This window comes from Narcine bancroftii, chromosome 7 (assembly GCF_036971445.1).
Source record: "Narcine bancroftii isolate sNarBan1 chromosome 7, sNarBan1.hap1, whole genome shotgun sequence".
In the NCBI taxonomy this organism is placed as follows: Eukaryota; Metazoa; Chordata; class Chondrichthyes; order Torpediniformes; family Narcinidae; genus Narcine; species Narcine bancroftii.
The window spans coordinates 57,238-84,905 of record NC_091475.1 but is presented as its reverse complement, the minus strand read 5'-3'; the positions used below and the strand labels follow the sequence as shown (position 1 = coordinate 84,905).

Here is a 27,668-nt window from a genome sequence, read left to right as displayed (position 1 = left end):
ACACCCAGGAGGCATGCATGTAGCAAAATGCAACAAGGCATCAGTGGTGAGTGGACCTCAAATTTAATATTGCTGAGGGATCATTCCTGGACTCCCCATGACAGTCTTTGTCAGTAGTTGAGGTGAGGTCAAGGAAGTGAGGGAGGGGTGAGGAGAAAGTGATTGGGGGGCAGGGAGGGGGGTAGGTAGGGAGCACAGTGGCTTGAAGCTTTTTTAAAAGAATGTTTTAAAATCCCAAATATTTGAAGGCAGTTAAAAATTTATTATTGAAAAATTACATACAAAACGCATCAAGTCATAAAATATTTGTTTTTTTAAAACTAACCCACAAGTTAGGAAACTCATTCAAAATCATAAAAGTGAGTTCACCTCTGTGTAATGCTGCTGTTTTTCAGAAAGATCATTCTTAGATATTGTTTTAACTCGAGCAAAGAAACATCCTTGCATCAGCATCTATGACTCAGTATTTCCAAGACAAGTCTGGGACTTATGAAGCAACCAAGGAAATTACCAAGATTCAGTCTCATGATTTGATATTTTCGGCCAAGACTCCTCAAACATTTTAGACCATCATGGAATCCTTGATCCCTCCCCCTGGGCATGAAATCCTTGGGGTGTTTGGCGATGCTAGACAGACAGGGGGTGCAGGGAGTTGCTGCGCTGGATGGGGATGGCGGTGACACTGGATGGGGCAGGGCTGGCAGCAACATTGGACACGTGCCTCCTTCGCTCTACTAATTAGGAGGCCAAAGCCAAATACAACATGGTGGCCACCAAGGACAGCTCTTGTGGGATTAGTCACCCCTGCCATAGGTGCTATTTTCCATAGACACACCCCTGCTTTTGATCACAATAGTTCAATCGATTTCCCCTCCCCCCCAGCCATTTATTGACACCCCCCCCCCTGACATTTTATCAACCCCTTGGATTATCCCATCGACCCTTCAGGGGTTTATATAGACTACTTTGGAGACCCCTGTTTTAGACTCTCAGAAGCTGTCAATGCATCAACATTTTCAATTATGGATGTAGTTTGTGCTTGTTAATCCATTTGTCTGGATGTGCACAAGCTACAGACTTGATATTAACCACATAGGTGAAAGACAAGTCAGTATGTTTCAAACACCACCAAGTACGATAACCAATTTTTAAACAAAATTAAATCTTCATGCTATAGAAACTAAATTTAATTATTGTTGAATAATTTAATTTGTTGGTTCAGAATTTATAAGATTGGATACAAATTAAATAATTTGTTAACTCAGGAATTCAAATTCATAAAATAAACATTTGCTTAATTATTTTTTCCATGTCAAATTCCAAGCACACCTGAAATATGTGTCAAATATTTCTCAGAATTTTAATCTGAAATACTATTTGTCATCAAAATAAATTAGTGCAAAATTTCAAAGAATTGAAAATAAACACTTTCCACAAAATCTTTCAAAAAACCCCACCAAATCATGGTTTAACAGTGAACATGTCAGAGAGTGAGTTACATCCAGACATCAATTTAACTTGTAAAATAGACTTTCATGTGCAAGTAAAAAAGGTCATTTTAAATTGTAATCATATTGTATTTACAAATCAAAACGAGGTTGTGTTATGAATATGCAAGCCGCAGATTGGAATAGACTACCACTCAGATTTAGCAAATTTTCAGTATTTCAGTGCACATGCATAAATGTAATCACAAAGTACTGGACGTGAAAACAGCTTATGAAACTTTTTCACATTGGGTATTTAAAGGGAAATTATAATGCTGCATTGAAGAACCGGTCCTCAATTACTTATTCATCATCCTTAATTGTACTTGAGACTTTTGCAAACCATGAACTGAAAGGTACAAAATCAACTATTCTTGCCTCCTACTTTAATGCAGAGTGGAATTTAAATGATACCAAAGCAAGAGTCAGGTGAATATTGTAATCACTCCTTGATCTATCAGTACAATATTAAAATAGCAGGCTCACCTCTTCAGATTCACCATTGCCCAAGGGATACCTGTGGGGGTGTTAAACGAAGGCAGCAACTTCTCAGCAAGTTGTGCAGCTTTCTGCTTGAAGACCTGGAAAAGCAAATTCAACTATTTTGTTTTAAACCTGCTTGCTTCATACCTACACGCTGGAGACTAGAAATAAATCAAAAGCAGTTACAATACTTAAGAGTTTTCAAAGGAATCCCAATGGAGTGAGACTAAGTGAGATGAAAATTGTTTTGCTCTGAAATATCTTGATCATGTACTAAAAATAACAAGTTCCAATTTTTTTTTTTAGCAGGCTGCATTGGTCTCACCCAAGATAACAGTATTGAATTAAAATTGGGCTACAAGGTTTGAAAAGGTCAGGGTTGTAGGGGGGCCAGATTGGTAATGGGGGAAGTTGGAGGGTGAAAAAAAAGTGGTAAAGGTGTGCTGGTGAAGAAAAAACACCAAGTCAAAATTCAATGCTGAGATCTTTCAGATCTACTCCCTTCCAAATGTACTTCCACCTTGGTTGGTCAAGGAATTCCCTGGAATATTGATTGAAAAGTCTTTTTGAGAATATCATATTCCTCGACAAGTACCCAGAACTACTCTTTCATCATTAAACACAAGTCATCAGTTGTTAAATAAGAGGATTTTGCTGTAATCTTTGGACTCGATGAACCAAGTTTTTGTCAGTTCGAATGCTGATGTTTTGGGATCCACTCCATTTTTCTTTAATGGCTTACAGTGCCATTATGGAGAGCAACTAAGGTTCAACGACATTTGTGCAGTTCAAAGTCACAAAGAGCAGGTCAATTGTGGGCAGAAAATTACCTCCTTTAAAAGTTAGTAAACCAGATATTTAATAACAATCTGGTTGTTTTCTAGTACTATCACACTTGGTTTAACTTTGAAAGCAGTAGGTGGGATTATTTGCAGGCCATTTCCATTCTTGGGGCAATAAACAAAATGCCAGCTGCATTTAGAAACATAAGAAACAGGAGCAGGAGTCGGCCATCTGGCCCGTTGAGTCTGCTCCGCCATTCAATACGATCGAGGCTGATCTGATCATTGACTCAACTCCACCGACCTGCCATTTCCCCATATCCCTTCATCCCTTTTTCATGTAAAAATCTGTCTAACTGAACCTTAAATATGTTTAATGAAGTGGCCTCAACCACTTTCCACAGATTCACGACTCTCTGGGAAAAAGTTTTTCCTCCTCTCAGTCTTAAATCTACTCCCCTGAATCTTGAGGCTGTGTCCCTTAGTTCTGGTCTCACTGACCAGTGAAAACAATTTTCCTGCCTCTATCTTATCTTTCCCTTTCATAATTTTATATGTTTCTACACGATCTCTCATTTTTCTGAATTCGAGTGAGTATAATCCCAGACAATTTCGTCTCTCCTTCTAGGTCAACCCCCTCTTCTCCGGGATCAACCTGGTGAACCTCCTCTGGACTGTCTCCAAGGCCAGTCTATACTTGAGGAAGGATACCAGAATGCACACAGTTCTCCAGGGATGGCCTCACCAGTACCTTGTAGAGTTACAGCAAAACCTCCCTATTCTTGCATTCAATTCCTCTAGTGATGAAGGCCAACATTCCATTTGCCTTCTTAGTAACCTGCTGGACCTGCAACCCAACTTTTTGTGATTCATGCACAAACTCTCCCAAGTCCCTCTGCACAACAGCATGCTGCAGTCTTTCACCAATAATAATCTGCTTTTCTATTTTAGCTCCCAAAGTGGTTGACCTCACACTTACTAACGTTGTACTCCATCTGCCAGACCTTTGCCCACTCACCTAACTTAACTATATCCTTCTGCAGCCTTTCCACATCCTCTGTCCAATTTGCTTTTCCATTCAATTTAGTTCCATCCACAAACTTGCCTACACTACACTCTGCCCCCTCTTCCAATTCATCGATGTAAATAGTGAATAGCTGTAGGCCCAGCACCGAACCCTGCAGCACCCCACTTCCCACTGTCTGCTGATCAGAAAAACACCCATTTATACCGACTCTCTCTGCTTTCTGTCAGTTAACCAATCCTCAATCCCTGCCAATATACTTCCCCCGACTCCAATCCTCTGCATCTTATTGATAGGTCTCTTGTGCAGCACCTGATCAAACGCCATCCGGAAATCCAAATATACAACATCAACCTGTTCCCCTCTATCTACCGCACCCATTATATCCTCAAAGAACTCCAGCAAGTTTGTCAAACAAGACCTGTCTTTTCTGAATCCATGCTGAGTCTGCCTGATGGAACCCCTTCATTCTAAATGTCTCACTATTTTATCCTTAATGGCAGCTTCAAGCATTTTCCCGACTACAGACGTTAAAGTAACTGGCCTATAGTTACTGTCTTCTGCCCACATCCCTTTTTAAAAAATGGTGTGACACTTGCTGTCTTCCAATCTGCCGGGATCTGCCCAGAATCCAGAGAATTTTGGTAATGACTACCAATTCATCGACTATAACTCCCACCATTTCCCTCAGTACCCTGGGATGCATCCCATCAGGACCAGGGGATGTTCGCTTTCAGTCCCATTAGTTTGCTCATCACTATCTCTTTTGTAACAATTATTTTATCAAGGCCCTCTCCTTCCTTCGCATCCTCATCACCACTCTTTGGCATGCTGGACATGTCTTCCACCATAAAAAGTGACACAAAATATCTGTTCAATGCCTCGGCCATTTCTTCATTATTCAATATCAATTTCTCATTCTCATCTTCCAAGGGACCCCCCTAGGCTGACTCCAGCAACTTGTTTTCCATTTTATTGGTCTGTAAAATTTTTTGCTATCTGTTTTTATACTTTGTATCAATTTACCTCCATAATCCTTCTTTTATTTCTTGTTCAGTTGTCCTTTGCTACCTTTTCAAGTTTACCCAAACCTTCAATTTCCAGCTACTCTTGGTGACTTTGTACACATGAGCTTTTAATTTTATACTTTCCTTTATTTCCTTAGTTAACCAAGGCTGGCTCTTCCCTTTCTTACTGCCCTTATCTTTACAGGAATATATTTTTGTTAAGCACTGAAAAAAAATCACTGAAAATTTTCCACTGTTCCTCAACTGTTCTGCCAACTAACATATGCTCCCAGTCCATCTGTTGTTTCTTTGTTGCCCTTTCCTCCTCTTCTTTCTTGTTTTCATTGTCTTCTGTGATCTCTTCTTGCTGCAGGTGTTCTGCAGCTGTCGTTGCCGGCTATGGAGATCGACTCCCCAGCTGGTCCCCCCTCCCGTCGGTGTGTTTTTTTTTCATGCGCGACTCCTCGCGCATGCGCGGTTGCGCACTTTTACTCGGCTCAGCGAGCCATTTTTGTAGTCCACTGTCTACCGACCTGAGGGAGCGGGTTTCTCTCTCCACCGCGGGCCTCTTCGAACAGGTAAGGCCTTCACCTTCTTCCTCCGTTGTCTTCTCTTCCTCTCTTCTTACCGTTGCTTTCGATTTTTCTTTTTTTGTCGCCATCTTCTTTCCACCTTTATACTCACTTTTCTTTAACTTTTATTTCTGTGCCTTTGTGTTTTCCTTTGTTTTTCCCGACTTTTCTGGAGAGGGCTGGAGTTCACCGTCCGGCCACTACTCCATCATGTGACTCCTCTGCTCCCAGTCCATGCTGACCAATTCCTCCCTCATCCTGTTGTAGTCTCCCCTGCTCAAGTATAAGACTAGTTTGAGATCTATCTATTGCACCCTCCATCTTCATGAGAAATTCAAACATTTAAAGATATTTTCTTGGTTGAAACTGCTACAAATTAATTAATAAAAAAGACACTATCTTATAACAATATAATTCAAGAAGCCCGGGTTTCATCTTTGGAAAAGCTCGCAAAATATTTCTTCACTGTTCAGCAATTATGCTCTTTTCCAATGATTATTTCAGATCCTTTTGATGGTTACCTTAAATCAGTTTCTGATTTTCTGATTTTCAATAGCCCCCAATTAATTTCCTAAACTTAGCTCCACACTGAAAGGGACAGATAAATGGGTTCAAAAGTTTGAAGAGTAGGGGCAGGTTGCAGTTCAATAATTCATGGAGGGCAAGCAATCATTGTTCTGTTTCCACCTCCCCCCACCTCCACTTTTGCAATGACGCAAATACTTGCCTATTCCTTCCACCAATCCTAATCTCTTCAGTCACAGTTCCTTCATAACCAGAAAAAGTAACCTCCCTGTGTTAAAGCTGGATCACAACAGCATTTAAATATTTAAATGAAGGACTGACCAAAGAATGGACTAGTCACCTCCTCTTGAACAATAATGCAGTTTCTTCTAAAACAGAAGAATTGTTCTTGTTTTTGATGTATTAAATTTCAACTTCCCACACTAATTCTTCCATTTATAAACCAATAATTTGTTATGTTAATTTCCAGCAAGTTTTAACACCATACGTCTGTTCATTCAGTCTCATTAAAGTTGTTCTATTGTAGAGAAGTATTCCATACTGAGTTACTATTGACGTAGGTGTACACATTGTGGAATCACTGTACACGTTGTCAAGTCGATGTACATGCTGTGGAGTCTTGTGCAAGACTGACTTGCATTCTGGTCTTCGAAACATCACTGCTTCTGTCACATGGACAGGAAGTGACATCAGTGAGATCATCAGCTCAGAAAAAACCCGTGTTGGATACAGGTCAATTTTCCACGTTTTCCACACCACGTTCACCATTTTGGGAGCCAGTTCATTTGTTGGTAAGTGGGTCGCCACACTAGATTATTTCCTCATTGTTTCAACCAAAAAGAATCGCTTCAAATTCCTCTGCTTTAAATTTTACTTGCCATTCTACCCTCATCTTCACATCGATTACTATTTTCTTCACCATTGCAATCTGAAAACTGATATTAGACCTTGTTTTGTCATTGCAGTAGCACATCAATACCAATACTGTCCTCTAGAGACATCAAAGAGAACTTCTCAATTGCCTTACAACTTTTGCATCATTGTGCCTTGGTCTTTAATTTTCCACTTCCTCCATTATATATTTATCAAATTCTTTAGAAAGGCAATATACATATCTTTAACTCTTAATCAATAAACAATAAAACAGATTTGTGGCTTCAAATGTCATCAGGCAGTTTGTCGACATGCCATGCCTTTTGATCCAGCATGACACCCAGCACAATGTTCTCATAGATGTTGAGCTCGCTTCACTTGGGTGAAACTCCATGCTGTTCTGGCATTGTCTCAACAGAGGAGGCTTGCTGCTTTCACAGACTATCTTTAAGTAAGACCTGTGTCCATACTCACAGGCGTTAAAAACTTCAGGGTGCTTGGGGCCACCAAATGTGAGTGACATTCACATATTCTCAGTACACAAAATAAAACATTTTAATTCATTAACTATTTTTCATTCTAAATATAAATTTATAAAGTTCTCTTAGAATTCTAATAAAATTAATTATAACAAAATGTTTAAAAAACATTGATTTCTTTAATTTCATGGAACCACTTCCTTTCAGATCCTTTCTCTCTTATCCACATGGGTGTACATATCATTCTTTCTATCGTCCCCCAGCCTCATTACCCAGTTCCTTCCCCCATTGATCCAACCTGATTACTATCCCTCCCTAGTACAATCCCATCCATTTCCTTCATCCAATGGCTGCCTCACCTGCACCTGTCTTTCTTTATATCCCTTTATTTAAGTTCATTTATCATCTGATTGTACAAGTACCACCCAATGAAATAGCACTTTCCAGTCCTCAGTGCAAACACGCATGCGCATATAGACAAATGATACATACGCACAGTATTTGCAGATAAATATTAAAATAAGTAAATCTTATTATTAAATAAATAGCTGAGTCACGGAGGGTTTGTAATCTGTATAAGCATTTCACCAGCGATTCAGCAGTTTTACTGCCCATGGGATGAAGCTGTTTCTCAACCTGGTGCTTCTGCCTGATACACCTGTATCTCTTTCCTGATGGGAGTAGCTGAAAGATGCTGTGGGTGGAGTGGCAGGGGTTCTTTCTGATTTTGCGAGCCCTCTCTGCTTCCCTATCAATTTTCTGCCTCCCCCTCCAATCTCGACTGGTACCTGGCCCCATCTGCCCCCGCCATCCTTCGCCCCATCTGCCCCCGCCATCCTTCGCCCCATCTGCCCCCGCCATCCTTCGCCCCATCTGCCCCCGCCATCCTTCGCCCCATCTGCCCCCGCCATCCTTCGCCCCATCTGCCCCGCCATCCTTCGCCCCATCTGCCCCCGCCATCCTTCGCCCCATCTGCCCCCGCCATCCTTCGCCCCATCAGCCCCCGCCATCCTTCGCCCCATCTGCCCCCGCCATCCTTCGCCCCATCTGCCCCCGCCATCCTTCGCCCCATCTGCCCCCGCCATCCTTCGCCCCATCTGCCCCCGCCATCCTTCGCCCCATCTGCCCCGCCATCCTTCGCCCCATCTGCCCCGCCATCCTTCGCCCCATCTGCCCCCGCTATCCTTCGCCCCATCTGCCCCCGCCATCCTTCGCCCCATCTGCCCCCGCCATCCTTCGCCCCATCTGCCCCCACCATCCTTCGCCCCATCTGCCCCCGCCATCCTTCGTCCCTCCTGAGTCCACCGTATCCCTGAGACCTTTAACATTTTCTTAGTTGGAGGAAAACAGGGTTTTGACTGGAAACATCAACTGTCCATCTTACATGGATGCTGCCTAACTCACCCAGTTTCTCCAGCTGTTTACATTTTTATTTGAATAAATGACTTACTTGGCACCTGGTCATTGCTGTCCACCATTCATTTGAATAGGAACTGTTGAACTTGTACCAGATCTAATTCAGCACAAGGGCAGATTTACTAGTCCCATTAAAATCTAGTCACACAAATAGCAAGGCAGACCTTGCCACTGCCAAACAGGACTGTTGCAAGCACTGAAAGCGATCCTTATTCAATTTCCAGTTGACTTTTCTTGGCATCAACACTAAGATTTGCCCAATATTTTTCATCGTGTTGACTGCATTAAGCATCATAATTCATCCAATATTAATGCACAGTAAAAAATAAGAAAACATCAAAAACTTCAAGATGACATTTCTTCAAATGTCAATTCTTGTAACTTTAAAATATTCTATGCAGTTGTGTGGTGCAATTTGGTTCCAAGCATGGTGGTCAATTGTTGACCATAGGCTTAGTGAATTGGGTACCCCTGTCAAACGTGATGTGTGCTGGCAGGCCGGAACATGCTATCCAGGCAGAAATGAGGGCCCTGGTGCAGGTGTCAGTAGTCATGTCTGCCAGTGGAACCACCTCTGGCCACCACATGGCCTGATCTACTATCATGAGACGAAAACAGGAACCACATGACACTGGCAGGGGGCCTACAATGTCCATGTGTACGTGATCAAATCTCCGATACATCGGATCAGAAGATTGGAGTGGGGCTTTCATGTGTTGCTGGGCTTTTGATGTTTGGTAATGAGTCCATGTCTTCACCCAATTGCTGACCCATTTTTGAAGACCATGCCACACAAATCTGTTGGCTACCATCTGGACAGTCGTTCTGATCAATGGATGTTGCAACCCGTGTACTGTGTCAAATACCTGCTGCCTCCAGGCCACCGGAACAATTGGGGAAGGACAACCTGTGGATATGTCACACAGAGTTTGTGCTCCCCCTGGGCCTACCAGATTTTCTTCTAGCTGCAGGTTTGAGTCTCTTGTTCTGCAAAGTGGAATTTCTTAGTCTGCCTGTTGCACTCTCGCGAGCACAATGGCCACCCCTTGGGCTAAGGTCTACACGGATTGTATGGCTGGGCGAGACAGCACATCTGCCACTACATTTGTCGTCGTGAATTCAGAAATATATAATTGTCTCTGCTGACGAGTCCACCAAGGATCTGATTCTTTAGTGAAGGCAAATACAAGTGGTTTGTGGTCCATAAAAGCTGTGAAATGCCTGCCTTCTAGAAAGTATCTGAAATGTCTGATAGATGGGTATAGTGCCAATGATTCTCGATCAAAAGCACTGTATTTGAGTTCTGGTGGTCTTAGGTACCAAAGCCAATGGTTTCCAATGCCCATCGATGTACTGTTTAAGCACCCCTCCTGCCGCCGTACTGGACACATCTATTGTCAGGGCTGTCGGGACATCAGTTCTTGGGTGGACCAGCAATGCAGTATTAGCCAGTGCTTCTTTGGCATTCTCGAAAGACGATTCTTCATCCCAAGTGACATCCCGTGCCTTGCCTGACACCAGGGTGAAGAGGGGGCACATGATGCGAGCTGCTGATGGTAGAAATCGGCAATAAAACTTCACCATTCCAACAAACTCCTGGAGGCCTTCAACTGTGCTGGGTTTAGTGAATGCCCAGATCACCTCGACCTTTGTCATTGTGGCTTTGCTCAGTGTTTGGCCTAGAAAGTCAATGGTTGCTCACCTGAATTGTCACTTGGCCAGGTAAATGGTCAGCCCAAACTCAAATGAATGGAAAGCTTGCCCAGGTAGGACAGATGTTTCTGACGACTGCAGCTAGTGATAAGTATGTCGTCTAAGTATATGAAGGTATAGTCGAGACCACGTCCCACTCTGTCCATTTAATTATGGAAAGTCTGCAAGGCATTCTTGAGCCCAAAAGGCATCTTTCTGAATTCAAAAAGGCCAAAGGATGTAATAATAGCTATTTTTGGAATGTCATATGGATTGACCAGGATCCGATGATATCCGCGGACAATGTTCACCTTGGAAAAGATGCGGACTCCCTGCAGGTTGGACGTGAAATCCTGTAAATGTGGTTCCAGGTAGCAATCTTTCAACCTGAGGTAATCACCGCAGGGTCTCCATCCGTCTGCAGCCTTGGGAACCACATGGAGCGGGGAGGCTCAGGAGCAATCAGACTGTTGTAAAATACCCACGTCCTCCATCCTTTCAAACTCCTCTGGCCAGATGAAGTTTGTTTATCTGGAAAGAGCTTGTGAGCTTGGGCATACAGTGGAGGTCCTTCGGTTGATATGTGGTGCTGCTCCCAATGTTTCAGCATTGCCAAGGTGAACTGCAGCTTAATTATTGTGGGAATTCTGCCAACAACCTGGCAAATTAATTCTACGAAAGAGTAAGGGAATCTAAATGCGGGGCTGGCAGCTTGGCCTCGCTTAGAGCAAATGTCTGGAAAGGGTTGGTACGATCGACCCTTCGTCTACCTAGATCAACCAGTAGGCCATACGCTCAGAGAAAATCAGCTCCCAGTAGCGGTTGGGCAACCGCAGCCAATATGAACTTACTATCGCCAAAATTAAGTGGCATCCTACACGTGCCAAATGTCTGGATAGTACTGCAGCTTGTGGCTTTCCTTGATGGCCTGGGTTTTCTGTTGTGTGCGTCATGCCCTGAAGGAGGAAGCATACGGATCTCAGCTCCTGTATCCACCAAGAAGCGCCAGCAGGGTACATCTATTCCAGACATAAAAGGCTGTCTCAATGACCAATTCCCGCAATCATTACCAAAGGCCCTGCTGTTTTTCCCTGAAACGCCCAGGGAGGTTGGCAGTGGTGAGCTCTGCACCCCATCGCGATGGTAGAAACACTAATGGGTGCTATCTTCGTCCCATCGTCTCCTGGATGACTGGTGATCTAACAAATTTGACTGACCCTGCTGCCAGTTTAATGTTGGATTTGAACGGTCCTGCTGCTGTGAGCGGGATCTGGTGACCTGTTCTACGGCTGTCATGCTTTCTTGCTTTGCCTGCCATAGAATGTTGGCACAGGCTGCAACTCTCCATGGATCACTGAAATCCTCATCGGCGTGTGGATATCTTCTGGCACCTGCTCCAAGAAAGCCTGATCAAACATGAGGCAGGGCCTAAGCCCTTCCACGAGTGCCAGCATTTCATTCAGGAGCATGGAAGGAGTCCTGTGTTCCATGCCATCCGAGTGAAGTAAGGAGGAGATCTGACTGGAATGACACCTCCAAGCTTTCATGTTGGGCTTATATACATCACTGCTTCTGTCACATGGACAGGAAGTGACATCATCAGCCAAGATAAAAACCTGTGTTGGATTCAGGTCAAATTTCCTGCATTTTCCACAGCACATCTGCCATTTTGGGAGCCAGTTTACTTGCTAGTAACTAGAATGCTTCCATCAGCGCTGTCTCCACTCCATCCTCAACATTCATTGGAATGACTTCATCACCAACATCGAAGTACTCGAGGTGGCAGAGTCCTAAAGCATCGAATCCATGCTGCTGAAGACCCAACTGCACTGGGTGTGTCACGTCTCCAGAATGGAGGACCATTGCCTTCCCAAGATTGTGTTACTAGCCACCGAGACAGAAGTGCACCAAAGAAGAGGTACAAGGACTGCTTAAAGAAAGCTCTTGGTGCCTGCCACATTGACCACCACCAGTGGGCTGATATTGCCTCCAACTGTGCGTCTTGGCGCCTCACAGTTCGGCGGGCAGCAACCTCCTTTGAAGAAGACCGCAGAGCCCACCTCACTGACAAATGACAAAGGAGGAAAAACCCAACACCCAACCCCAACCAACCAATTTTCTCTTGCAACCGCTGCAACCGTGCCTGTCCCACATCGGACTTGTCAGTCACCAACGAGCCTGCAGCAGACGTGGACATAACCCTCCATAAATCTTCATCCGCGAAGCCAAGCCAAAGAAAAAAAAGAAAAAGAAACAGAGTAACATTGGCAAGGTGAATCTTCATTGGCCTCTTGGTTGCAGTGGTAGGATCTTCAAGAAAGAGTTTGCTCTGTTTCTTGTTCCAACACCCTTGGAGTAGAAAATAGCTACTTCACTGTCTCTTTGAACAGATTCATTGTATGGAAGACAGATTCCAAAATATCCATGCAAGAGAGGGAAAACAACACTCGAATGAAGAAACTATGCTCTGAAAACAACTCGACAAGAAATTTGAGAGTTTTAAAGGGGTCTTGATAACTTTGATGTTTCAAAATTCTTTACAACTACGAGCAACAATTTAAAGAAATCTGATACCTCACATTTACTCTATAATTGCTTTAAACAGGAGTAAAGTCTGAGTTTCAACACAAAAGCTTTCTGAGACTAAACTTTAAAAATCATCTCTTCAGAATCAAATTTCAGACCAAATTATAATGAAGCAGTACCAGTAATACCAATAGAGTATATGGCCCACTCAGGATTAGTTACACGAGATTTGCAAGGTAACTTGCAAGTGTTGGAGATTATTTTTCTAGATAGGCATGGTCATGGAATCCCAGATAAGTAACTGGAGTGCAATACACAAAAATGCTGGAGAAACTCAGCAGGTTACACAACATCCACAGGAAGTAAAAGGCAATCAACCTTTTGAGGCTGAGCCCTTCATCAGGAATCCTTGTTTCTGGTTACTGGAATTTTGCAGTACACACTGCAGTCAAGGCGCATGTGACAGAGGGAGTGAATGTTTAGTATGGTGAGTGGGCTGAGTGGTGAGTACACACTGTAGCCAAGGTGCTTGTGACAGAGGGAGTGAATGTTTAGTGTGGTGAGTGGGCTCAGTGGTGAGTACACACTGCAGCCAAGGTGCTTGTGACAGAGGGAGTGAATGTTTAGTGTGGTGAGTGGGCTGAGTGGTGAGTACACACTGCAGCCAAGGCGCTTGTGACAGAGGGAGTGAATGTTTAGTGTGGTGAGTGGGCTGAGTGGTGAGTACACACTGTAGCCAAGGTGCTTGTGACAGAGGGAGTGAATGTTTAGTGTGGTGAGTGGGCTGAGTGGTGAGTACACACTGCAGCCAAGGTGCTTGTGACAGAGGGAGTGAATGTTTAGTGTGGTGAGTGGGCTGAGTGGTGAGTACACACTGCAGCCAAGGCGCTTGTGACAGAGGGAGTGAATGTTTAGTGTGGTGAGTGGGCTGAGTGGTGAGTACACACTGCAGCCAAGGTGCTTGTGACAGAAGGAGTGAATGTTTAGTGTGGTGAGTGGGCTGAGTGGTGAGTACACACTGCAGCCAAGGCGCTTGTGACAGAGGGAGTGAATGTTTAGTGTGGTGAGTGGGCTGAGTGGTGAGTACACACTGCAGCCAAGGCACTTGTGACAGAGGGAGTGAATGTATAGTGTGGTGAGTGGGCTGAGTGGTGAGTACACACTGTAGCCAAGGTGCTTGTGACAGAGGGAGTGAATGTTTAGTGTGGTGAGTGGGCTGAGTGGTGAGAACACACTGTAACCAAGGTGCTTGTGACAGAGGGAGTGAATGTTTAGTGTGGTGAGTACACACTGCAGCCAAGGTGCTTGTGACAGAGGGAGTGAATGTTTAGTGTGGTGAGTGGGCTGAGTGGTGAGTACACACTGCAGCCAAGGCGCTTGTGACAGAGGGAGTGAATGTTTAGTGTGGTGAGTGGTGAGTACACACTATAGCCAAGGCGCTTGTGACAGAGGGAGTGAATGTTTAGTGTGGTGAGTGGGCTGAGTGGTGAGTACACACTGTAGCCAAGGCGCTTGTGACAGAGGGAGTGAATGTTTAGTGTGGTGAGTGGGCTGAGTGGTGAGTACACACTGCAGCCAAGGTGCTTGTGACAGAGGGAGTGAATGTTTAGTGTGGTGAATGGGCTGAGTGGTGAGTACACACTGTAGCCAAGGCGCTTGTGACAGAGGGAGTGAATGTTTAGTGTGGTGAGTGGGCTGAGTGGTGAGTACACACTGCAGCCAAGGTGCTTGTGACAGAGGGAGTGAATGTTTAGTGTGGTGAGTGGGCTGAGTGGTGAGTACACACTGCAGCCAAGGCGCTTGTGACAGAGGGAGTGAATGTTTAGTGTGGTGAGTGGGCTGAGTGGTGAGTACACACTGCAGCCAAGGCGCTTGTGACAGAGGGAATGAATGTTTAGTGTGGTGAGTACAAACTGCAGCCAAGGTGCTTGTGACAGAGGGAGTGAATGTTTAGTGTAGTGAGTGGTGAGTACACACTGCAGCCAAGGTGCTTGTGACAGAGGGAGTGAATGTTTAGTGTGGTGAGTGGGCTGAGTGGTGAGTACACACTGCAGCCAAGGCACTTGTGACAGAGGGAGTGAATGTTTAGTGTGGTGAGTGGGCTGAGTGGTGAGTACACACTGCAGCCAAGGCGCTTGTGACAGAGGGAATGAATGTTTAGTGTGGTGAGTGGGCTGAGTGGTGAGAACACACTGTAACCAAGGTGCTTGTGACAGAGGGAGTGATTGTTTAGTGTGGTGAGTACACACTGCAGCCAAGGTGCTTGTGACAGAGGGAGTGAATGTTTAGTATGGTGAGTGGGCTGAGTGGTGAGTACACACTGTAGCCAAGGTGCTTGTGACAGAGGGAGTGAATGTTTAGTGTGGTGAGTGGGCTCAGTGGTGAGTACACACTGCAGCCAAGGCGCTTGTGACAGAGGGAGTGAATGTTTAGTGTGGTGAGTGGTGAGTACACACTGTAGCCAAGGCGCTTGTGACAGAGGGAGTGAATGTTTAGTGTGGTGAGTGGGCTGAGTGGTGAGTACACACTGTAGCCAAGGCGCTTGTGACAGAGGGAGTGAATGTTTAGTGTGGTGAGTGGGCTGAGTGGTGAGTACACACTGCAGCCAAGGTGCTTGTGACAGAGGGAGTGAATGTTTAGTGTGGTGAATGGGCTGAGTGGTGAGTACACACTGTAGCCAAGGCGCTTGTGACAGAGGGAGTGAATGTTTAGTGTGGTGAGTGGGCTGAGTGGTGAGTACACACTGCAGCCAAGGTGCTTGTGACAGAGGGAGTGAATGTTTAGTGTGGTGAGTGGGCTGAGTGGTGAGTACACACTGCAGCCAAGGCGCTTGTGACAGAGGGAGTGAATGTTTAGTGTGGTGAGTGGGCTGAGTGGTGAGTACACACTGCAGCCAAGGCGCTTGTGACAGAGGGAATGAATGTTTAGTGTGGTGAGTACACACTGCAGCCAAGGTGCTTGTGACAGAGGGAGTGAATGTTTAGTGTGGTGAGTGGGCTGAGTGGTGAGTACACACTGCAGCCAAGGTGCTTGTGACAGAGGGAGTGAATGTTTAGTGTGGTGAGTGGGCTGAGTGGTGAGTACACACTGCAGCCAAGGCACTTGTGACAGAGGGAGTGAATGTTTAGTGTGGTGAGTGGGCTGAGTGGTGAGTACACACTGCAGCCAAGGCGCTTGTGACAGAGGGAATGAATGTTTAGTGTGGTGAGTGGGCTGAGTGGTGAGAACACACTGTAACCAAGGTGCTTGTGACAGAGGGAGTGAATGTTTAGTGTGGTGAGTACACACTGCAGCCAAGGTGCTTGTGACAGAGGGAGTGAATGTTTAGTGTGGTGAGTGGTGAGTACACACTGTAGCCAAGGTGCTTGTGACAGAGGGAGTGAATGTTTAGTGTGGTGAGTGGTGAGTACACACTGTAGCCAAGGCGCTTGTGACAGAGGGAGTGAATGTTTAGTGTGGTGAGTGGGCTGAGTGGTGAGTACACACTGTAGCCAAGGTGCTTGTGACAGAGGGAGTGAATGTTTAGTGTGGTGAGTGGGCTGAGTGGTGAGTACACACTGCAGCCAAGGTGGTTGTGACAGAGGGAGTGAATGTTTAGTGTGGTGAGTGGGCTGAGTGGTGAGTACACACTGTAGCCAAGGTGCTTGTGACAGAGGGAGTGAATGTTTAGTGTGGTGAGTGGGCTGAGTGGTGAGTACACACTGCAGCCAAGGTGCTTGTGACAGAGGGAGTGAATGTTTATTGTGGTGAGTGGGCTGAGTGGTGAGTACACACTGCAGCCAAGGTGCTTGTGACAGAGGGAGTGAATGTTTAGTGTGGTGAGTGGGCTGAGTGGTGAGTACACACTGCAGCCAAGGTGCTTGTGACAGAGGGAGTGAATGTTTAGTGTGGTGAGTGGGCTGAGTGGTGAGTACACACTGTAGCCAAGGTGCTTGTGACAGAGGGAGTGAATGTTTAGTGTGGTGAGTGGGCTGAGTGGTGAGTACACACTGCAGCCAAGGCACTTGTGACAGAGGGAGTGAATGTTTCGTGTGGTGAATGAGGCGCCAATCAAATAGAAACTCTTCAGTTGTTTCTCCAGACGAGTGGTTTTCAAAGTGCTCCGCAAAGTTCACATTTCACCTTAAGTAAATACTATCCTATAAATGCCTTATGATGAGTAAGGGATTGCTTAAGGTGATATTTGAGTGGAAAGAAAAAGGTTTGAAAACCATTGTTTTAATCATAGCTCATTGATTTGTTATGTGCACGGTTTCACAACACCAAAGGAAATGGACCAATGACAATTTTTCCCATGCAAAATATTTCAGTAACAATTGGTCTCGAGCAGTGGTTCTCAACCACTTTTAGTAATTAATTTGTGGCTTTCCTCCCCAAAATAGTCTTCGATCTTTAGAATCCATTACAGGAATGTGATGAGTATTCTCCTCTTGGCTGGATGAGTGTAACTACTGTCCAGAGCAGTGGATTTCAAACTGCCCACCTCAACTCACATACCATCGTAAACAATCCCTTACTGATCAGAGCACTTAAGGCATAGGGATTGCTTAAGGTGGAATTCAAGTTGAGGTGGGCAGTTTGAAATCCACTGCTCCAGACAGTAGTTACACTCATCCAGCCAAGAAGAGAATACTCATCACATTCCTGTAATGCATTCTAGATAGAAGACTATTTTGGAGAGGAAAGCCACAAATTAATTACTAAAAGATAACCTCTGACCTACTTGCTTTATCCCGTTATATTTCTGGCCAATTTTAATCTTTCAGAAACATTTTGATTTTATTCTGGCCCTTGTGGTTTTTCCACCATTCCTGTTGTAAATGCACCAAAACTATAAATAACTGATATGAAATGTCATGAGAAAGGTACCTCTTCTCCTGAGAGATAATAAGCAGCTAGAAGGCCTCCAATAAATCTGATATTCACTTCAAAGACTGAAACTTCTGCATTCTATAAAAGAACAAAAGAAGTTGGCCATGTACATATGTCTGTGTATTATTTAAATACATAAATAACTTTACTTGCTTTAATAGAATATACAATTGTCCTCATGATCAGTTTTGGTTCTTTCAGAGGTAAATACCAACAATTTAAAACAGCCAACATTATTTAACATTTCATTGATCACATCATATACTTTTCAATCATTGAACCATTGCTAAAAATATGGGTTTTATTTCCAGTCAGATCGACCTCTTATGGTGTCATTCCAGTGATGTTTGTGACTGATTCATCAATAAACAGGATTGTGATTCGGTTCAAGACAAGCCAGTGGTTCCAGTAAGTAGGATCCAGAATAGATAAAAATAAAACAAGAATCACAATTGAACTGTCCTTAACCTCTTTTTTTTGCATAAAAAGGACAATGTAATTTTACCGCCTGAATGTTTAATTGCTACTTATCAGATTAAGTGTGTAAATATTGCCCAGATCTTGCTATTTACAGACATGAACTGCTTCATTTGCTGAAGGGTTGTGAATGAAATTGAACATTACTCAATCCTCAGTGAAGATCCTGTGACAGAATTGTGTAATGATCAATCATCAGTTATAAAATATACACAAAGTTATTTTGTGGCTTGGATATAGGGTCACACCTAATTCTTTGAGATGGCAGATGGCAAGCTATTTTCGGAGCCAAAGCATCTGAAAAAACATAGCGATAAAAATTAGAATTGAATGCTTCGTGTGCTGAAAAATGGCAGCTATTCAAGTAAGTTCTTGATTCAATGACCTGCGTAGATAGGCCAGAGTCCATTGGCTCATAATTTATACCTTTGAAGAAGGCATTATGAATGTCAAAGTAGGAAATTATGTCTTTTTAAAATAGAGGCAGCCTCATTGTGTCCATGGAAATGGTCACTTTTGATTAAGAAAGCAAAAGTAATCTTGCATTTGAAACAATCATTTTTAGATGGTTACTTTGTTTAGCCCTTGCCTGGGTTTGTGAAATCATAGTAGAAGAAAATAGCTACTTCACTGTCTCTTTGAACAGATTCATTGTATGGAAGACAGATTCCAAAATCTCCATGCAAGAGAGGGAAAGCAACACTCGTATGAAGAAACAACACTCTGAAAACAACTCAACAAGAAATTTGAGAGTTTTAAAGGGGTCTGATAACTTGATGTTTCAAAATACTTTACAACTACGAGCAACAATTTAAAGAAATCTGATACCTCACATTTACTCTAATTGCTTTAAACAGGAGTCTGAGTTTCAACACAAAAGCTTTCTGAGACTGAACTTTAAAAATCATCTCTTCAGAATCAAGCTTAAACTGCAATGGTTTGTGTTTTAACATACACACATACATTTGTACATAGTGGGGGGTTAAGTTAGAGTTCAATAAGAAGTGTTATATTATTACTAATTAATAATAAAAATGATTGTTTTTGAAGAAACTCTTGTCTTCGTGAATTTTCCATTGCTGCTGGTTTAGGACGCAACAATCCCAACTTGATGATGCAAGGTGCGCAACAGATAAGGAACTAAAACTAGTTGGGCTTAAGTCATGGTCCTAAGTAACCCCTTCAGCGAAGTTGTGCAATTGGGATGGTTGACTTCTAATAAATACAAACATAGTCCTTTATGAGAGGTGCAATTCCAACCATTGCAGGGTTTTCCTTAATGCAAGATTTTGTTCAATGCTGCCATGACATCATGGTCAACTACTCTCATTTCACTTCCATGATCCAACTCCTGGTGGCTGTTCCAAGATGGTGTATATGGGTATGTATAGAAACCCATTTGGAAGGTATGTTGACTTTAATTGCAAGGAAATTGAAGATTAAAACATCTTCCTACAGGAATTTGGCAAATTAAATTTAGAGCAATGTGCTTCAGGAATACTTTCAGAAACTGAAGGAGTAAATCATCCAATAGTTCTGAAGGAAATGCAGCATGGATTTACAAAATTGATTCCAGGATGATATTCTTGCCGGCCACAAATTATATGTCTGGATTGGAACTCTTTTGGGGGAAAAAGATGTGATTATTGCAAAAGATAAGATCCCAATTTGAAAACTTTGTATTTGCAATCCTGGAAATTGAAAAGTTGGGGTCATTTAATTCAAACCTATTGCACAGAATCCTTTCGGTTTATCTTAATCAATGTCTCTCTCGATGATGTATTGCCTGCTTTCTCCTATTTTACTCGAAAATCAAGGAACAGTATCATATCTTGTGAAGCACCTGCTAACAAATTCTCACCAGCCAGGTATCAGCACCAGAACCATTTAATGATATTATTCCCACCATTCCAATTTGATTTCTTGCTTCGATCTTACTAAACTGCCCTTGACAGTTTTAATTTGCTAAAATATACCAATTATAAAGATAAAAATCATTGAAAGGGTCTCAAAGTGTACATCAAGTTTGAATGAACAAAAGTAAAAGAAGCCACTAAGGAGTTTGTTCTCCCCACATCTGTGTGTGCTTCCTCTGTGGGCCCCAACTTCCTCCCACATTCCAAAGACAAACAGCACAAGTAGGTTAATTGGTCATATGGGTGTATTTGGGCAGCATGGGGCTGGAAGGGCTTGTTATGTACTGTATCTCCAAATTAAAATTAAATTTAAAACTGCAGAAGTAAGTCAAATATTTGCAGCACAAGAGTGTAAAAGAGATTTGTTTGAAGTTAGGAGGAAAGTCTAGAAAGACTGGGTTTCTCTTCTGCACCAAGAATACAAACAAAAAGTTATACAAAATTGGGAGGGAAACAGATAGGGGAGACAGCAGGAAATGTCTTCCCATAGCAGAGATGTTTAAAAGTTAAGGCCAGAGGTTTAGGGTAGCAAGAGCTTTAGAGGGGATTAAAGAAGAATAGATTCACCCAAAAGATTAGTGGAATCAGAAACATTATGCCTGACTGTGTTGAAAGCAAGTCCTCTCAATATTTTAGTATCTTGACAAGCACTTGATTTGCAGGACACAAAAGGCTACAAAATGAGAGCTGGCAACAGAGGATTAATAGAGACAGGAATGTTGTTGTTCAAGTGAATGTGGTGGGAAAAGGGCACCATTGCTGTGCTGGAAGACGATGACCAAAATAGCTGTGTACCTGCACACACACAGAAACTTTGAAATCAGTTCATCCTTCTGGGCAGCACAGTTGGCGTAGCAGTGCCAGCGATCAGAGCTGTGGCTCAAATCCTGCATTGTCTATAAGGAGTTTGTACATTCTCCCTGTGTGGGTTTTCACCGGGGATCCAGTTTCCTCCCACTGTTCAAAAAACCCACTGGGGGTGTAGGTCATTCGGGTGTGATTAGGGCAGCATGGGCTCGTGGGCTGAAATGCCCGGTTACTGTGCTGTGTTTCTATATTTAGAAAAAAATTAAACTTCTCTGAAAAGTTGTCACCAATTTATTCTCAAATTTCTTAAAAAAACCAATATCAATTTTTCAAACTTAGGAAAATAGATGATATTCCTATACCAGTCTTGTGTATATCGAGCATACAATTTATGCTTTAGAAAGATATACCCTTCAAAATGCAGAAGAGATTCTGATTGCAATCTGTAGAATTCAATGATTTTCCACTTTAATCTCAAGCATTTGTTCTATTTTTAGCATAAAGTTGATTCCATATTAAAATGTATTTTACAACATAGCCACCAGAATTTAAATAATTCAGACTCCTGAATGAACCTTAAAATTGTAAAGTTACACTGTCTTTGTTCTGCAATGACTAATTTCTCTAACTTTTCCCTTTTGTTCTACGTCTTACTATTGTACGATGTACAAAATGTTTAACTGCTCTGTTCGCAAAACAATCCCTAATTACTCTATCTGGTACATGTAATAATAAACAAACTAGAATTCCAAGCAAATCTCTGGCATTGAAAGCTCCAATACGACTTTACTACTTTAACAATATACCTACACTATCAATGGGACTCAAATCAACCACCCTGCAATACATACAGTATAGAAAACATTTCTAAAGCATGCCGGATTTCTATTGTTCAAACTTGCATCCAGTTGCAGGTGAAACTTGCTGAGCAAATTATGTCCAAGATGATCAATGATTCCTTCTGATCTGTGACTCTCTATTTGCCCTTTGGTTTTCCCAGAAAAGTTAATCCAATGGACAACATCAAACTGGATGTCAAAACTGAGACCATACCAATATTGTTAGCAGTTTATCATTCTTTACACAAGATTCTGCTTTTTAAGTCCTTTGAATCATTTTTGAATAATGGGTATGATCAGTATTTAATTTTCAGTAAAATTAGGTATATTTGGATGCCAACAATTTATGTTATCAAAACCTAATATTAAATGGAGTATTAAAACGTGGAGCCATCAACACGTTGGGCACTCTCTAGTAAGTGACAGTAAAGAGAAGAACTACCCTATACAGTATATGCATGTCAAACTCTAACCCCCTAGCTTTGGCCCAAAAATATGGTCTTTTCCATATATTGCATGTAAAAGTCAGCCCCCCCCCACTCCCCACCATTTTTGGCCAAGGCTACCCATTCACTGGAGTTCTCAATGTCCCAACTGTGAACTCTTGCCTAGGCCCAAGCCACCCGCCCATCCGAGCTCAAATGCAGACTGACTACCTGGTCCCAACTGTCCACTTGTCCATCCGAGTTCCCACTGCCCCAAACACAGACTTACCACTCGGCTGGTCCTGGCTTCCCGTGCATCCGATCTCCTGATGCCTCAAACGATGCAGGTTCTTACCATGGTCAAAAGTATTATGCATGTAACAGTCGACTCTAAGTTTCACCTAAAAATGTCTACAAAATTTGACTATTACATGTGTATATCCAGTATAAGGGATGAAAGGTAGTGAGGGCATAAAATGCAAGAGCGGCAAACACCAAATTCCCATGAGTATCATATGGAATCAACTTACTAATGAAATGTGGATCTCTCATTGATCAAGTCAATTCATTTACAGTTCAAGCAGCTATCATAAATATAACATAAATGCTTTAAGAATTCAGCCAGTTCAGTAGTCTTTGTGGAAAGAGAAACCAATTAATGTTTCAGATTGAAAGTTCTTAATGAGAATTGAGAAAGAGAAGGTAGGCAAAGACAATGGATTGAACACAATTAAATTATGTAGGCTTTGAATGAAAAGGCAAGCTCCTTTGTCTATGCATATGTTGCTAATATTGTGATGTTGGGATGATGTAGTCTAAAACGTAGTATGTTTACCATAAATACACTTCCCTTCAAATGGAAAAGGATCACTCAGCATTAAAACAGAATGCAATTCTCATGACTTACCACACTGAAATCTAGGTTCTTCTCAATCCATTCTTTCCCATCTCGAAACTCATCAAAAAGACCCATGATGTAGAGGGTATCTAATGCATCCACTATCGTAGCACCCAACTGAGAATTTCCTAAAAAAAAGTTTCAATCCATTATATGGTGTTTGTCCACAAGTGAACGATGACCAAAAATGAGGGCCAATCTAAACACAGATTATTACTTCAGTGCAGCCTTCGTCAATCAGAAATGTGCTCAGAGTCATTCCCTCCAAGGTGCCTGGGACTGCTTGCACAGCCACTCTTACATCTTGATAGTCCATCTCATCTATTTATGCTTTCCAAACCCTGGTGCACTTCCTTTCTGCCATATCACAAGCTCACTCGACTACCAACTAAAATACAAGAGAAGACTGCATGGAACGGTGAGGTATGGATGGAATGGTAAATTTCATGAGAACAAACTTACTGCCAGTATCACAAAACAACAGAGTGAGAGTTTTGGGTGGGAAACAATGGAGCTTAAATGAATAGTAACAAGCTCTTCAAGAATAAATGTTACACCACCTTCTGCTTGTGGTCCACCTATGGCTCCCATGTACAGAATGGGATCAGGGTTCTAAAATCTAAATCCTCTTGTTAAAGTCCTTTTCCCGCAATTGACTTTCATTGGATTGAAATACAGGGTTATTTTAATCAGTGATGCTGATTTTTCCTGATTATTCAAATGCTAATATCTATTAAATTATTTTAATTGACATTTCTTGGATATTACACATCATGCCAACAAATTTTCCAGTGATCCAGACAAGCAGTGGGAACTGGGGTCAAAGTGAGTTGAGAGGGAGCACAGGAACCCGGCATCCATCTTGTTAGCCTGAATGAAATCCATGCTTTATAGTAACTTTCCTCTCCCCCCCATTACATTTCTATACTTTTTGTTTTCTTGCCCTTCTACTTTACACAGTTGTATGCATGTTGGTCAGCTTTGTATTGACCCAAATTCACTCATTTTGGGAAGAATAATCTAAACAGGACATATGCAGTGAAGGGGAGGGCATTGAGGAATGCAGAGGAAGAGAGATCTAGGAATAACGGTTCATCGTTCCTTGAAAGTGGAATCTCATATGGATAGAGTGGAAAAGAAGGCTTTTGGTATGCTGGACTTTATAAATTGAAGCATAGAATATAGGAGTTGGGATGTGTTGTTGAGACTATTCAAGGCATTGGTGAGGCCAATTTTGGAATACTGTGTGAGGGTGCGGAGAAGATTTACCAAAATGTTGCCTGGATTGAAGTGCCTAGAATACAAAGAAAGATTGAGTAGACTGGGTCTTTTTTTCATTGGAGCATAGAAGATTGAGGGGGATTTGATAGAGGTATTTTAAATTATGAGGGGGATTGATAGATGTGAATAGGCTCTTCCCCTTGAGGGTAGGTGAGATTGAAATGACAGGCCATGAGTTAAGGGTTAGGGGGCAAAAGTTTAGAAGTAACATGAGAGGGAACTTCTTCACTCAGAGAGGAATGGCTGAGTGGAATGACCTTCTGGAAGAGGTGGTTGAAGCAAGGTCAAGGTCAATTTTTTCCATTTAAGGAAAAGTTGAATATGTGCATGGATGTGAGGGGATTGGAGGGATTTGGGCATTGTTGGCATTCATTTCAAGAATAGTGTAGAAGAGTAAAGAGGTGTTGATGAAGCTCTATGGGGCACTGGTGAGACCTCATTTGGAGTACTGTGTGCAGTTTTGGGACCCTCATCTTAGAAAGGATGTGATATTGTTGAAGAGGGCGCAGAGGAGATTTACCAGGATGATTCCCTCATACGAGGAGCGTTTGGCAGCTCTTGGGTTCTATTCATTGGAGTATAGGAGAATGAGGAGATCTCATAGAGGCATTTCGTATTTTGAAATGTTTAGATAAGGTGGATGCGGGTAAGATGTGTCCCTTGGTGGGTGAATCAAGAACAAGGGGTCATAGTCTGAAAATTAGAAGTTATCTATATAAGGCAGAGATTAGGAAGAACTTCTTTAGCCAGAGGGTCATGGATCTGTGGAACTCATGGTCACATACAGCAGTGGAAGCCAGATTACTGGGAGTATTCAAACAAGAAATAGATAAGTATCTCATTAGTGAGGGTATCAAGGGATATGGGGAAAAGGATGGAAATTGGAACTAGTGTAGCTTAGTGTAGATTTACAGAACAGACTCAATGGGCCAAGTGGCCTGCTTCTGTTCCTTCGTCTTGTAAATCTTGTGAAGTGGGACTAGAGGAGATCACTTGGATCGATACAGACTAGAGGGACAGAGATGGCCTATTTCTGTACTGTAATTGTTATATTGTGACGAGCCCAAAGGACCCTAAAACCCAGCAGCAATAGATATTCACCAAGACAAATGGTTACTTAAACAAAAGTTGCTTTTAATTATATTTAAACATTAAAACAGGATCAAACTTTATCTTATCACTATCAACTTAACCCCCTTCTAATTCTAAGCACACTTGTATGTAATATATAAGTTTTGAAATGTTCTTTGATTCACAGTCCAATCTCACTTCTCAATCCTTCAAGTTTACTGGTTGCAGGCAATTCTTGTACTGTGCACAGAATTTAACATTTATGAAGTTCACCAGTCTTTGGTGCTTGAAAAGGTAAATGGTTATCACTCAGGAAGGTTCTTGTCGGTTTTCAGAGAGATTTGTTGGTCCTGGACACAAACTGATCCCTTTTAATTAGCCACGCCAGAGACTTGCAGAAGAAATTTGCCCCATCAGGGTTTTCCAGAAGATAACCTCTTTCTTTCAGGTCACCACAGAGTGCCTTTCTGTTTCTCTTATTTCAATGAAGCATTAGGCAGTCAGTCCTCTCCTCTTGCCACAAAGGTTTGACCAGGCTGAACTAAGCACTCACAACCAGTCTTCCAAATGGGGTTTTTCTACAAGCTTGCCAGCTTGTTCTGTTCCAGTCCCAGCTATTGCTACTGACTGTAAAACTGCAGAATTAATCTCTCTCTGAGAAACAGCCTGTTTGACCCTCTCTGCTTGCAAAACCACATGATCCTCTCAGAACAGCAACCTCCACTCAGACAGACTGTGATTCCGAAACTAATCCTCCGATCTCTTTCATGTGTTACTTTTCAAAACAACAATCCATTAGAGAAGTTTCTTTGGCATTCCTCAAAGCTTTTCCAAAGACCCCCAGGAGCCTCCCTGTCTGGCTTAAGCAGAGCTCCAGTATTTTAAATGAGATCTGTTTTGAAGTGTTTATTTGTGACCTACACTAAAAAAAACCTTGCCCAATTTATCTCCCAAAAACATACCTATATACAATACAAACACAACATAATCTGTCACAATATGGTTATATATGGCTGTGAACTTCAGGAGGAAGTCAGGGGAACACTACCCAGTCCTCACTGAAGGCTCCATAGTGGAGAGGGTCAAGACCTTCAAATTCCTGCATGTCAACATATGAGGATCTGACCTGGAGCCCCCATGTTGATGCAATCACAAAGAAGACTTGCCAGCAGCTATACTTTGTGAGGTGTCTGAGAGATTCAGTATGTCACCAAAGACTCTTAAACTTCTACAGGTGTACTATGGAGAGAATTCTGGCTGGTTACATCACTGCCTGGTATGGAGGCGCCAACTTTCAGGACAAGGTAGGCAGGAGGAGCATGGATGGGTAACAGTAAGAAGAGGGCAAAGGGAACTGTCAGGCAGTGTAGGGCACCCCTGTGGGCATTCCCCTGAAAAACAAGTACATCATTTTGGATACTGAGGGGCATGACCTACCAGGCACAAGTCACGGCAATTAAGTATCTGGCATGGAATCTGGTTCTGTGACTAAGAAGGGAAGGGATGAGCAGAGGTGAACTGTAGTGATGGGAATTCCACAGTTTGGGGGACAGATAAGAGGTTCCATGGAGGAGACTGATTATCCCAAATGGTATATTGCCTCCCTAGTGCCAGAGTTGAAGATATCTCAGATCGATTTCACGGTATTCTCAGGAGGGAGGGTGATCAGCCAGATATCGTGGTCCCCAAAGGGACCAACAACATGGGTATAAAGAATAAGGAGGTCCAGAAAGGAGAGTTCAGGGAAGGGTTCTACAGGTGTGTTAAGAGTAAGGGACAAAATTCATCCCTTAGAAGATCTTTGTGTGAAGCTTTACAAGATGGGAGAGGATCTTAAACAGATTTTTTGCATCAGTATTTACTTAAGAATCTGGTATAGTGTATAAGGAAGGAGGGAAAGTAAGCAGTAGTGGCATGCAACATATAGAGATTAAAGAGGAGGTGGTGCTTGCTGTCTTACAGCAGATAAACATAGAAAAAACCACGGGCCTGAAATAATATTCCCTCGAACCTTGAGAGAGATGAGTGTAGAAATTGCAGGGGTCCTGGCAGAAATATTTTAACATCCTTAATCACGGGTGAGGTGCCAGACGATTGGAGGGTAGCTCATGTTGTTCCATTGTTTAAAAAAGAAACCAGGAAATTAGAGGCCAGTGAGCCTGACATCAGATGTAGATAAATTATTGGAGGGTGTTCTGAGAGATCAGATAAACAAG

The 27,668-nt window shown here is 42.7% G+C and overlaps 1 protein-coding gene across 3 annotated transcripts in view; it reads right to left on the bottom strand.

The window, feature by feature from the left end:
* The window catches only part of man1a2 (mannosidase, alpha, class 1A, member 2), a 105,479-nt gene that overhangs the window by 37,474 nt on the left and 40,337 nt on the right, over positions 1-27,668 (bottom strand). The window contains exons 3-5 of one of the 3 annotated variants that reach the window (XM_069888381.1): positions 23,110-23,228; positions 17,736-17,816; positions 1,974-2,086 (exon numbers count right to left, since the gene is read on the bottom strand). In XM_069888381.1, coding sequence (XP_069744482.1) covers positions 1,974-2,086; positions 17,736-17,816; positions 23,110-23,228 — 313 coding nt within the window. The remainder of the gene's footprint in view (positions 1-1,973; positions 2,087-17,735; positions 17,817-23,109; positions 23,229-27,668) is intronic. The other 2 variants (XM_069888382.1, XM_069888383.1) reach the window with 2 other exon arrangements.